Source organism: Haemorhous mexicanus, chromosome 4 (assembly GCF_027477595.1).
Source record: "Haemorhous mexicanus isolate bHaeMex1 chromosome 4, bHaeMex1.pri, whole genome shotgun sequence".
NCBI classification, from domain to species: Eukaryota; Metazoa; Chordata; class Aves; order Passeriformes; family Fringillidae; genus Haemorhous; species Haemorhous mexicanus.
Window position 1 is genome coordinate 60,949,962 of NC_082344.1, and position 12,126 is coordinate 60,962,087.

Genomic DNA, 12,126 nt, shown 5'->3' on the forward strand with positions numbered 1-12,126 from the left:
GAGTCTCAGTGTTCAAAAGATCAAATTGATGATGAGTGTACAACAAAAGCAATTCTGAAATGTCCAGTACATCAATAGTAATGGATAATGTACAAAATTAATTGGGTTCATTAATACTGCTGCCCTCCCCGTTTTTAAAATTAAATATATTCTTTTCTTACAGTTTCTGTCAATGGCTTTATTATTATTATGTTTAATGGCTGTCTTGGAGAGTACAGGAGTATCCATGCCTCTCCATATCTTCTTACCATTTTATAGCACATCACAGTGGATTATTTTAAGACATCTTTTCACTAGAGCATCCTGACACCAGGCTGCAGCTCGCAGATAAGCTGCTACATTAGCACTCCCCAGATACCGAGCTCTCACTACAACTAAGAGATACAAGGAATACTTACAGCACTTCCAGGTCACGCAGAGCCCTGAACGCCCCATCTTCAATGCAGCTGATCTGGTTGTAATCCAGTTGCCTGTTAAACAGATTAGGAAGGCATTTGTAAGGGAGAGGCGTGCTGGCAAGGCGAGGTGTAGGGGAAGCCTCCCGAAGGGGTGGCAGAGGCCGGCCACGCGAGCGGCAAGGCTCTGGCCATCGCTGCCGCCGCTCGGGCTGCGCACGGCGCTGGCCTGCACTCTGCCACTGAAATCCCTTTTTGTTCTCAACTGGCTGCGCACAACAGCAGCGCTGGGAAAGCTCCAGTAAATAATAACTGCACCTTATATTAAATGCCGAAGGAATGCAATTTCATTACATCAAGAAAAGCTATCCATTAGAAGCTCTCAGCGTCATCTTGCTGAAACAATTTCATTAAGGTAAAGGACGGTAAATCACTTAATGTCACACGCATCCCCTCGGTGACCTAACAGAATCCATTTATCAGAGCAGCCCAGCTGCATGTTAATTCCACCCGCCGCAGCAGGGACCAGGGACAGACACCAGTTTTAGGGGTCTCCCTGCGTGTGTGCACGCCTGGAGCAGGTGGGAGGTGTTACCCCCGGGTATGCAGGGGATTTACAGTAATTGCCTCCTGGAATATGTCTACATGTGGAAATAACAGTGTCCGAGGCATTTACAGACCTGTTTACTTATCTCCTTTAGTTCTGCTTCAAATGAAAGTAGTGTTTCTGCTGTAACCTTCAGTATCTGGTTTTCTACAGACTTTGTGCTGTCTGCAATTGTATGCAGATGGTATGTTGTAACGGAGCACTCGAATTCTAGACATAAAACTCAGCAATCCATCCCATACATTATTAATCTTTAAGTATGAAGTTATGAAAAATTTAGATTAGTTTCTCTGAAGATGATTATTACCTTTTCAATTCAAAACATTGATACAGCACATATAGCCCAATTAAAAATGTCTGCTTAAATTAACAACCATGAAGATATTAAATCACACTTACTCTACTGATAGAGCCTTTCCCTATAAATACTGAAATGTCTTATGCATTTCAGGGCATGACTTGCAAAGCAAAGATGATAAAAAGCCTCACTTTAAAAACTTCTCCAAGCTGGTAGCTTGTCAGCGTCAAATAATATAGATGAGTAAATGTGTGTGAACAATACTAAGAAAATAAACCAAAATACAAATGAACTCTGCCCTTCTGTCTTCAATTATATATTAGCTAGCAGGGCTAATGACACTTCTACTAAAGCATTTTCTGCGATTTTTCTGAATCTATGATAACATTTTACTTTATTAATAAAACATCAAGCCCACTGCTGAATGTAATGTACCAACTTCTATAAAGTTGGTACATACTTCTTCTAGTTTCATCTGAATTACTATTACAAAGGAATAAAATATTGTCATAATTGTAACAGTGCCTGTGTTTCTGTGTATTGAAAGCTAAATGCAAACTATCAGTGGCTGAATACGATCTTTAATCATTTTGGTGCAATATTACAACACCAGGGCTGCAGTGTTGGAAAATTTAGGTCTACTTTCTAAGCTTCTTCAATTTTTAGTAAAGAATTTCATTTAACAATTAAGCTAATAGCCTTTTTATTTCAAAATGGTAAAATATATACACAGTATAACCTCTCAAACAATTTATCAAAGCTATTTAAATTACTTCAATGGCATGAAATGTTACCCTTGACACAATACAAAAGAGAAATTGTTTCCAGACAAATTGGAAAAATCTTTTAATGCCATCAAATTTGCCTAATGCAGTCTGCAGGTTAATCTGTAAAAGGGTGAGCTGTATGTTTGCCCATATCTTATTATCCTTAGCTGTCAATGTATAAATCAGTGCTGACACAGCTTCTTCTAAATCATTCACATTATACACAAAGGAAAATCTTTTAAAGCCGAGAAAGCACTTGAGCAAATCTTGTCCTACACAAACTCAAAGGCAGATTTCTTCCACTAGACTGGCAGCAGTTGTGGTGATCCCGAAAACTTTTGGACTTCTTCCCTGAATGAGTCACCATGATCACTACCTTAGTGAAGGGTGAGTTGTTTCCATTTAAATCTTCTTACCAAAAAGATTACTCTGTTTGCACTGAGCTAATGAATTGGTTTCAGTTTGAGGAAGGGAAGTTTGCAGATGGGAGAGGAAAAATATTCCCTAGTTTTAAAAATTACTGTATTTGAAAGATGCTACCATCTTTATGCTTTAGATTATCTTCCATCAGTTACAACCATGATATAAAAATGATTAGACACACACCATGAGGAGCAATTGGTGTGATATATATATCTATATTTATTTTTTAAGCTATGAAAGGAACATGACTTTGAAGATTGGCTTTAATTGCAATTTATGGTAAAAGTAAAGGTTAAGGGTAAGGATACCCACACTACATATGTGACCCAAATGGAAAGTTAGACATTATTTCATAACCAGTGTAACATTAACTTATGATGTCCTTCTAACAGATATACTGATGCAATATAATTGTGTGTTTCCATAAAACTGGTTCTCAGTAGCAAGTATGTACTAAGCTATGTCTTAAAGTACAAGCAAGAATACTAGGAATTAAAAATTATATTTTTATCTAATTTTAAGTTATGTTCTTTTGTTTATTTTTAGTATGACTTTCAAAACCACACATAAAAATCTCCAATACCATAATGAAACCTTTCTCACCATTAAGCTATTGAGTATACCAATAACCCTAATTCCATCTTAGAAAGCTTTTTTTTCCCCCCAAGAGCTGTTCTTCTTTTCAAATTATTAGAACACTCTGAGAACCAAAGCTGACCAGACATGGACCAGCAACTCTGGCCCATTCTCACCCTTCCCCTTTCCCCAGTTTATCATCTTTCTGCCTGCTCCATCTCCATTTTGGGTCTTTTCTATGTGCTTTTGTAAAGTTGCTGTTCCTTTCTGCCTCCAACATTCACAAAGCTTCAGCACTGCCATTCCTGTGAAGCTCATAAGATACCAAACAACAGCTGTCACATTCAGAATCCTCCCATCATCACAGAGTAAACATCAACACAAAGTGTAAAACTGTATTATACACCCGTGCCTGCAGCATTACCTGGGTACTTTGTATATGAAATATTCTAACTGAATTAATCTACTGCTGCCTAAAATGTCAATGTTTATGTGAGTTTAGCAATAAGAACTAGTAAGAATAATAAGATTTCAACTAATAATATGCTGACTTTATAACTTACTTTATATTTATTGCTCTTATGCTGTAGAAACATGCTGCTAACTTATATTTTTTTCCCTTCTGGCATATGTTGTCTATCAGATAATGATAAATAAATATCTTAAAATAAATTTTGTTATCCCACAAGAACATTTAATGACTAACAGAAGATGCTGCATACATTTAAAAACTACTACCCTCATACAGAAAAAATCTGTCATCTGGCTCTTGACAGAGAAAACCTCCTTTACTCATTCCTAGAAAGTGAAGGTTGGAACAATTCAAACAATTGTCTGCTTTACACTCCTGTTCTTCACAGTTTGAAGACACTTTGTGGTCCTTTGCAAGAGCTACTTTTTTCAAGAGAACTGAGTTATGATTCCTATTTCTTATTTCTCAATCTCAATGTCAAGACAAATCAGTAATTTCAGAGGAATTAGTTAAAAAATATTAAAAAAAAATCATGCCAGAATTTTTTTTTTAATCAAACTTCAAAGAACTGCTTGTTTCCTATGACTGTTAATATTTACATCCAAGTAATGCATACTTGCTGAAGAAATTAGAAATTTTAGAAAGAAAAAAATATATAGTTCAATTGCTAAATCCTCTGAAAACTGTATAGCACTCTACTTGGTTAATCCCAGAAATATCTTACAGGAGGAAAATAATACCAAAAATAAGTAAAAATTAAACAGAAGAATGTAATCAAAAGGAGGATGTATAAAAAACTAAAAAATCTCTATGTTATGTGATTCAAAGATATTATCACATTAATAAGAAATTACTTTTAGAAAAAAACCAAAACTTTAAAAATAGTATGGAAATGTTATTTATTTTAACTATCTGTAAGAACAAGTAATTTTTTTTCCCCAAAGGCTGCAGGGTCACCAACCTGCTTGGCAAAAAGAGGCTTAGGAGGCACTGGAAAAGTACACCTATTCTTTCCTTCATGGCTTCAGAGCTATTTTTTATTGTAATAAAAATCCCAAGCATACACAGAATATAGTTCACTACACCCTGTGAAAATCCTTCTTTATGTAAACTTGCAATGCAGGTGGCTGAATAGACTAGCAGTCCAATTGAGATTTCCTGTAAGAACAAGCATGAGAAATATTGAATTCTAGATTATTTAAGCATATCTTAGACAAGCAATGCATTTACAACAGCACTTGTACAGATGAATAGACAAATACACATCCAGTTGCAGTAGAATTTTATGCATGATCTGAGAAGAAATAAGTTATGAGAACATCAGCAGGAATCTCTTTTTCGACTACTAATAATTGAAATTAAAAAAAAGTCCAATCATTCCCAAAAATAATTAATACAAAATTCATTTATGTCTCTAGTGGCAGCTTTAAATGTTTCACAATCAGCATAAAAGAGGCATAAGAGCAACAACAAGTAGTATCAATCAAAGTTTTGGCAAAGCTTAGTATAATGGGAAGGACTTAGATTGGATGATGGTGACTGCCTCCCTCTTCACTAATTCTTCATTTTCCCAGGCAATTTAATGTGTGAAGCCACTACATTGCTCTGTAGCCTTCATCCCTGGCATGACAGCTACAGTCTCCTCCACTTGCTGGAAAGAAATGAACACAAAGGAGAGAGCACGAAAGGAAGAGTCGAAACAAAGGCCAAGAGCACGACAAGAAAAACAGGGCACAAGATCCTTGCATGAGATATGATGAAAATGTGCCCTACTATTTTTGGTAACATTTGAGATTGCACGTATTTAGCATCACAATTCCACCATGATATTGGTATATTCCTTTCCATCCTCTGCCAAGCATCGATTACACAGAGAAAGAGAAAATCGGAATCTTACAAAATTTTACACACTTGAAATGGAAAAATCATAAGGCCAAAATCTACTCAAAAGGAGAGCACAGCACTATTTTTATTTCAGTGGTGCCTTAAATTTTTTAGTAACTCAGTTTTTTTCTTCCTAATTCAACCAGCTTAAAAAAAAAAAAACAATTTAAGCTTGCAATTTGGGAACCTAAAGCATTTTCTTACCATCTTAAATACAAACAAAATTCCTGATGTTGGGAAAATTGAAAGAATCTTTCACATAGAGTATGAGTACTATATCACCAGTGAGGGTTATGAAACATTCATTAACATGTTTATTAAAAAATCTGTGTTTAGTTTCCCATTTATATGATAATTTCTATTTATTTTTTTAAAAGTGGGTGCCACTGTGTTCTCTGAAGAATCTAATGTCTTGGTGAATACTCTTCTCCCTGAAAAATTTGCAAGTTAGGGGCAACTTTAGGAATTACACTTCCAGAATTTCACCCTAATTGCTCTCAAGTCTCAGAACAATAGCTATAGTGCATAGAGTGTGTTTCTCTTTAATCATTCAAGAATACTTCCTTGAATAGAAAAATTGAGACTTTGACACACTGTAGATACTATGTTTTTTTACATTTGAACTGCCAAAATAATGGATACTTGACTTTTAGTGTGGAGAGCTACTACAGCATAAGCTTCCCTCAATTTTTGTCATTTTTACTGAAAAACCTAATACTTTACAAACACCTGGGCTGCATTGGTGGGAGTGAAGCCAGGGACACACTGGCATTTTTGAGATGACTCCTGAGTTTGTGAAATGGCACCTGGTGTTGGCCTCCCCAGCAGAAGACAGAGTCAAACAGGGCCACAAGAATTGGGTTGAAGCAGGTAACATATGGGGATGGTCTGCAACCGATGCATTTGTTTGGCTGTTAGAGAGAGGGGAAAGGGGGGATCTTATTGCTGCCTACAACTGCCTCAAGTGAGAGTACAGACAGAGCCAAACTCTTCTCACCTATAAGACAAAAGGCATAACAAATTGGAAACTGGCTAATTCTAATTTGATGTAAATTACATTTCTGAAGCCTGAATGTTTTCCAGGGTTTGTTATTCTTTTTACTACAAGGGTGTGGCAGGTTGCCCATGTTGTCAATTCTCATAATGTCCTGCCCATTTTGCTTTTATCTTCTACAGAATCTATATGGTGAGCATTAGGATGTTCAGAAAGAAAGCACCAAGGATGCATTTTATGGAAACTAGACAGCTTCTTCTGAGAAACATCAAGAGGACTCTAGAGCTAACATACAGCAGGAGGGTAATGGTGCTATTATCAAACTTGTAAGAAGCAGTTTCCTTCAGATTATCTGAGTAAACACCTCATTCCCTTTGCTCTGCAAAGACTAAGAAGTACACAATAAGATGCTTTCCAAAATACTGCAATTCCTGATTCAGAAGGAAGGTATTTAGTGGAAATGAGAGAATGGTGAGTCGCCATTCAAGAACATAAAATACTTCAGCAGGTCAAATTCTGTGAAATTGGTTAACCACTTTTGAAACAGCTTAATAGAGCTACTGTTCTGGAGGGTTATCAATCATTCCATGTTTAAAGAAAAGGCTCAGTAATTTAAACTGAAACTGATGTAATTACTGTTGTTACACATTTATACATATCAATATGCTCTAATACAGGTTTCTTTTCTCTTTGCACCTTTACCTATCTCATAGATGAGTTTGGAGGAGTTACATCTTCAATATTATGCTCAGCTACTAGACTTTTTCGAGAACCAATGTCCAAAACTTGAACGAATATGGAATTCTGCTGATGACAATTCTTATTAAGGATATACGAGTATTTGGTTCCTGGACCTTGGGTTAATCACCTTCATGGACTCACAGAATCATTTAGGTTGGAAAAGACCTCTAAGATCTCTGAGTTTAACTGCAAACCTGACACTGCCAAGTCCCTGTCTCAATCCTGTCTCTTAGTGCCACATCTACACGTTTTTGAAGACCTCCAGCTTATTGTGACACAATCTCTTCCCCCAGCCACTCACTTCAAAGCTTAAAAAAGTTTTGGTGAAGATTTTTTTCCTCATATCCATTCTAAACTTCTCCTGGCATCACTCCAGGGCATTTCCTCTTATCCTCTTGTTACTTGGGAAAGAGACTGACACACACCTGGCTACAACCTCCTGATAGTTCAATTCCTGTTTGAATAGTGATGCCTTCTATACCTGCCACCTATCAATTGTCTTAGTTTTCTTGAACAATTAAATGCAACGTGTAAAATTCTTGCTATACCTTTCTTCTCTAAGTAATGACCAAGGCTAGATGGAAGGCTGGGGTTTGTCTTTCCTCACCAAAGATTCTGGAAAGGCACAATAGCCTGATCTAGTTATGTAAATGCTGTGCTAGAATCCACCCAACTCACCCCATTAACTCATTGGTCATTCTGCAGAGCAATTTTAGAGGGATCGTGAAATTTTCAGATTAGGGGTTTGATGGCTTTTTTTTCCTTTCACTCTTTTTTTAAAATTTTTTAATTTTTTTTTTATTTTCAGGGAAAGCTAATGAGGAGATATCCGTAGCATTTATCCTATCACAATTAAAAAATATGCCACAGATATGATTTGAAAATTGTGGCAATGCTATGGTGTTTAAGATTTTATCTTTATAAAATTATCTCCTGAAAATAGAAACCCTATAAAGGATATATCTACTGTTTTATGCAAGTTTCAGACATAATTCAGGATCCTTAGCTTAAAAATTCACCCTAAGATAAAAATAGTATCTCAGATAAAGATTAGCATGCTAATGCAACTTTTAACAGGAATTTTCTTACAATATATAAGTCCACCTATATTCTAAACTACTACTTTGCCACTAAAATATTTTCAATGATGCTGCTATTTCTACGACCAAAGTTCCTTTCTGTCACTGTATAAATTTTCAAATGGAAAAGATCATTCAGAAAAATGCAGGCTTCTTGTAGCCAAACCTCTTTTTGACCATGCAGAGTGGTGGGACGAGTTCTGAATAAAAACTCATACACTGTCAATTAAACAGAGTAACTAAGCTGCTTTCAGAATCACAAGCACTTGCATGTTTTTGAGCACAATAGAGTTGAATATAATGATTTTTTCCAGTGAGGTATGATAGAATTTCATTGCAGGGAAGAACAGTAGTAGGCCAAATTCTTGGGCACTCTGCAAAATCTTCAAAAAGACATTTTCCTCACCAATTTGTGTGCAGTGCTGCAGGCAGCAGAACGAGGTGGATTCCATCACAGGCAGACAGAAAAGTGAAGGGCTTCCTAGCCCATACTCTCCTGCTGAGGATACATCATAACCCTCCCCTCACAATCACAAAGCACTCCTGTTTTCAAAGCAGTACAACTAGAATGTTTGTCTTTCTATGTTAGCACTGGCAACTTCAATTAATAAAAATTATTTCAGCAGGAAGAACATGAAAGTCTCCTATAACCTAATATTTTCTTATATTTATTGATGCCACACAAGATAGCAATCATATTTTTTTCACAGTTGCATCATGCTGGAAGCTCCAGAGTCTTTCTGAAACCTATTATTGTATAACTCTGTCATTGCTGGTTGTTTGTAAGTGAGGAGTCCTTGGCTTAAAGCAGGGCTTGTAGCTTTTGAGTGCCTAACCTATTGTTTGCTACTACAGAGGTTCATCACAGTCTTTGCGTTGTTTGGCTTGTTCAATCCACTAAACTGTCTTGCCACTCTGAACAGAAAGTAGAAAAGTCACTCCTCTGCTTTGTCTGGAAACTCACATATTTCCACATTCAGAAACCATAAGAATTCAAAACCTGCCCATGAACTTCAAAGTCACTATCTCCAGGAAAGTATATTTCTTTCAGAAAAGACAAAAGAAGAAAACTGAACAAGTAAAATAGACACACAAATATGCTAGCAAAACTAGATAATAGCATGACTTTTCTTTCTTTTATGCATGCAAACAAAAGACAAACTTTTAAAACCAAGGCAAAATGATTTTTTCCACATGAAGCCATAAAATGTTTCAAATTGCCTGACCTTCAAATATTAAACTCAGGTTTCATAAACTAATAGTTATAATGCCATGTTCTCTTCAACTTATATCAATGTTTTACATTTCCACAAGGAAATCTGAGGATGTTTAAGATATGTTAAAATATTTTGCCAAAACAAATGATATCAGGATTATGCAGATATTCCTTAAGCAGCCATAACAGTTCTTAGGAAAAAGATATCTGATACAAAGAAAAAAGAGCACTGTAGCTACAAAGCATTATGATCAGAATATATGGAAGGAAAAAAATACTTACAGATTTTTTATGTCTACTGCTCCTCGGAATGCCTTCCTTGGTATTGCTTGAATCTGATTTTCACTAAGATCACTAAGAAAAAAAATACAAATGTAAAAGTGTTATATATATTTAGTTTTGTGTATAACAAAAAAAAAAAAATCAGCCATTATAGTTCAGTCAATATTTCCAATGAAGATTATTTTATTACATTAACTGATTTGTAATTGAAGAAAAGAAGCAGCAATAATAGTCCAAATTGTTTATCTCTGTCACACTAGGCAGTTCCTTTAGAAAATAACATGTATGCCAAAAAATAAAAAAACCCAGTAGAACTGTTTTCCTTTTTCAATCATTCCAAATCCATGTTTGATAGTATGTTCAGCTTTATGTAAGGAAGATAGAAATCCAGCAAATAGAACAAATAGTGAGCTACTGAGAAACAACAATGAAGCTGTGTAATATCTGAGATCAATATGTTTCTGACTTTTGTTTCAGTGTCAAGATTCATATATTTTAAAAGAAGGAATTAAAATACATTCTGCAGCAGACATCTAATATTCCTCCCCAAAATCCCTGTACTATCAGCTGTATCATGCTATCTCAAATTATCTTGAAAAAAAAAAAATTCTTATAAAATTATTGTTCAGCAGTGTTTTTTTTTGCTATCAGTATGAATAAACAGCCCTTTATTTTTTTCTGAAATCCAGACACAGTTTTGTCTTTCAAAGGTCAATATTGGAAAAAAAATCTAGAGAACTGAAGACGGTAGCAGACAGAGAAAATGAAAAAAAACCAAAAGCAAACTAGGATACAGAACTCTCCATTTATGCTGTGCACTATTAACAGTGATGCAGTGCAATAGAAGATGACCAATGCATGAAATTCTTTATTGCTGTATCTATACCACATGCAGTTTGGAGGTTTTACCTCAGACAATAGTTTGCTACCCTGGACCAAACACACCTATCACACATGGTACATGAATGCTTGAAGTTTTGCAAGGGGGCCTATCTACCTTGCTGTATTAAAATTATGAAATCAGATCTTCTTTTGGAAACCTTCCAAGGTGCACCTATCTATACACAATATGAAGAACACAATTGTATGAAGATTTCTTAAACATCTGATAAAAAATGCACAAACAAATCAGATGTGTACAGCTGTCTCTACACACCACTAGAGATTTTAAGTCCATTTGCACAGCAGTTTTCTTGCAGTTTACTAGATTTCATTTTGCTAAAACCAACCCAGGATCTTTACTCTAAAAGCACACCAAATGCAATCCAGATCTTAGCAGAAGTAAATTTTCTCTACTTTGAGCTTTGGAGACATCTTTAGAGGATCTTTTCCAGAACGAATTTTTAGAGAAACATTGCAAAACTGTGCACAGAAATAAGAGCTATAGCTCAGAGTAAGTGAACAAGCAAGAATCATCAGACATAAGAAGTCACGCTTTTGCGATATTAATTCTCTAAAACGTAATCTAGCATGAGCTCATATTTCCAGTTCTGAGCAATCACTCCTGAAGAGCCCTTTCAGATTTATGAACTTGCAAAAAACAATTTGAGGACTTTATAAAACCCTGTGTGGCCCAACTTTAACAAAATTTATATCAATGTAATTATTTTGAAAATACTTTCACATACATTGCAGCAATTTCTTTTTATTCAATTCATTGTAAATTTATGGAAAATCACTTTCTATTTACTAAATCTTTCATAGTTCATGCACCTCATTGCACTGCAATATCTTGCAAAATATACTTAAAACTAGACCCAATTTTAATATTATTTATCATGTGTGAAAAAAGAGAATTTGTGAGCTGTGATTTAATTTTCAAGCCACCTAAGTAATCTTGAAATGGGATATGACTGTACTGCTCTGACAATAAATTCAGTGGCAATGAATGTAAAAGCAGCCTTCAGCATTTGTTACGGTAACATGATTTAACAGCCTACTTCCTTGGAAAGAAATTCCCTTATAAGCATAAAACGCAAATATCTATATTTACATTTCTGTCTAATTGACTAATACATTTTACCTGTATAAAAACTGTGTGTGAAGTGGCTAAGCTAGCAGTAGTGACTTGTATCATGATCAATGATTAGTTTATAACCCAGATATATGTATATATCTACGTGAGCCACTGCTGTACTCGTAAATATATATCACAGGAGATAATGGGTAATGGTGCATTAAGCTTTTCATGGCATTTGATAGAGTATCATCACTCACCATTTTACATAATTAAAAAAGTGAAAGATGAGCAATATTGAGGCCAAATGCAAATGATTTTTAAAAATCTGATAGAGAATGTTAGTGGTCAAAATCTTTGTTTCTGTGGGAAATTTCATCACAAACTTAAAGACTCACAAGTGACAGGTACTGTGCCAGGTTCCTCAGTAGCCAA

At 35.4% G+C, this 12,126-nt stretch overlaps 1 protein-coding gene across 3 annotated transcripts in view; it reads right to left on the reverse strand.

Annotated features, from left to right (window-relative positions):
* The window catches only part of SLIT2 (slit guidance ligand 2), a 258,432-nt gene that overhangs the window by 100,116 nt on the left and 146,190 nt on the right, over window positions 1–12,126 (reverse strand). For all 3 annotated transcript variants that reach the window (XM_059845090.1, XM_059845089.1, XM_059845088.1), the window contains exons 5-6: window positions 9,735–9,806; window positions 399–470 (exon numbers count right to left, since the gene is read on the reverse strand). In XM_059845090.1, the coding sequence (XP_059701073.1) occupies window positions 399–470; window positions 9,735–9,806 (144 nt within the window). The remainder of the gene's footprint in view (window positions 1–398; window positions 471–9,734; window positions 9,807–12,126) is intronic.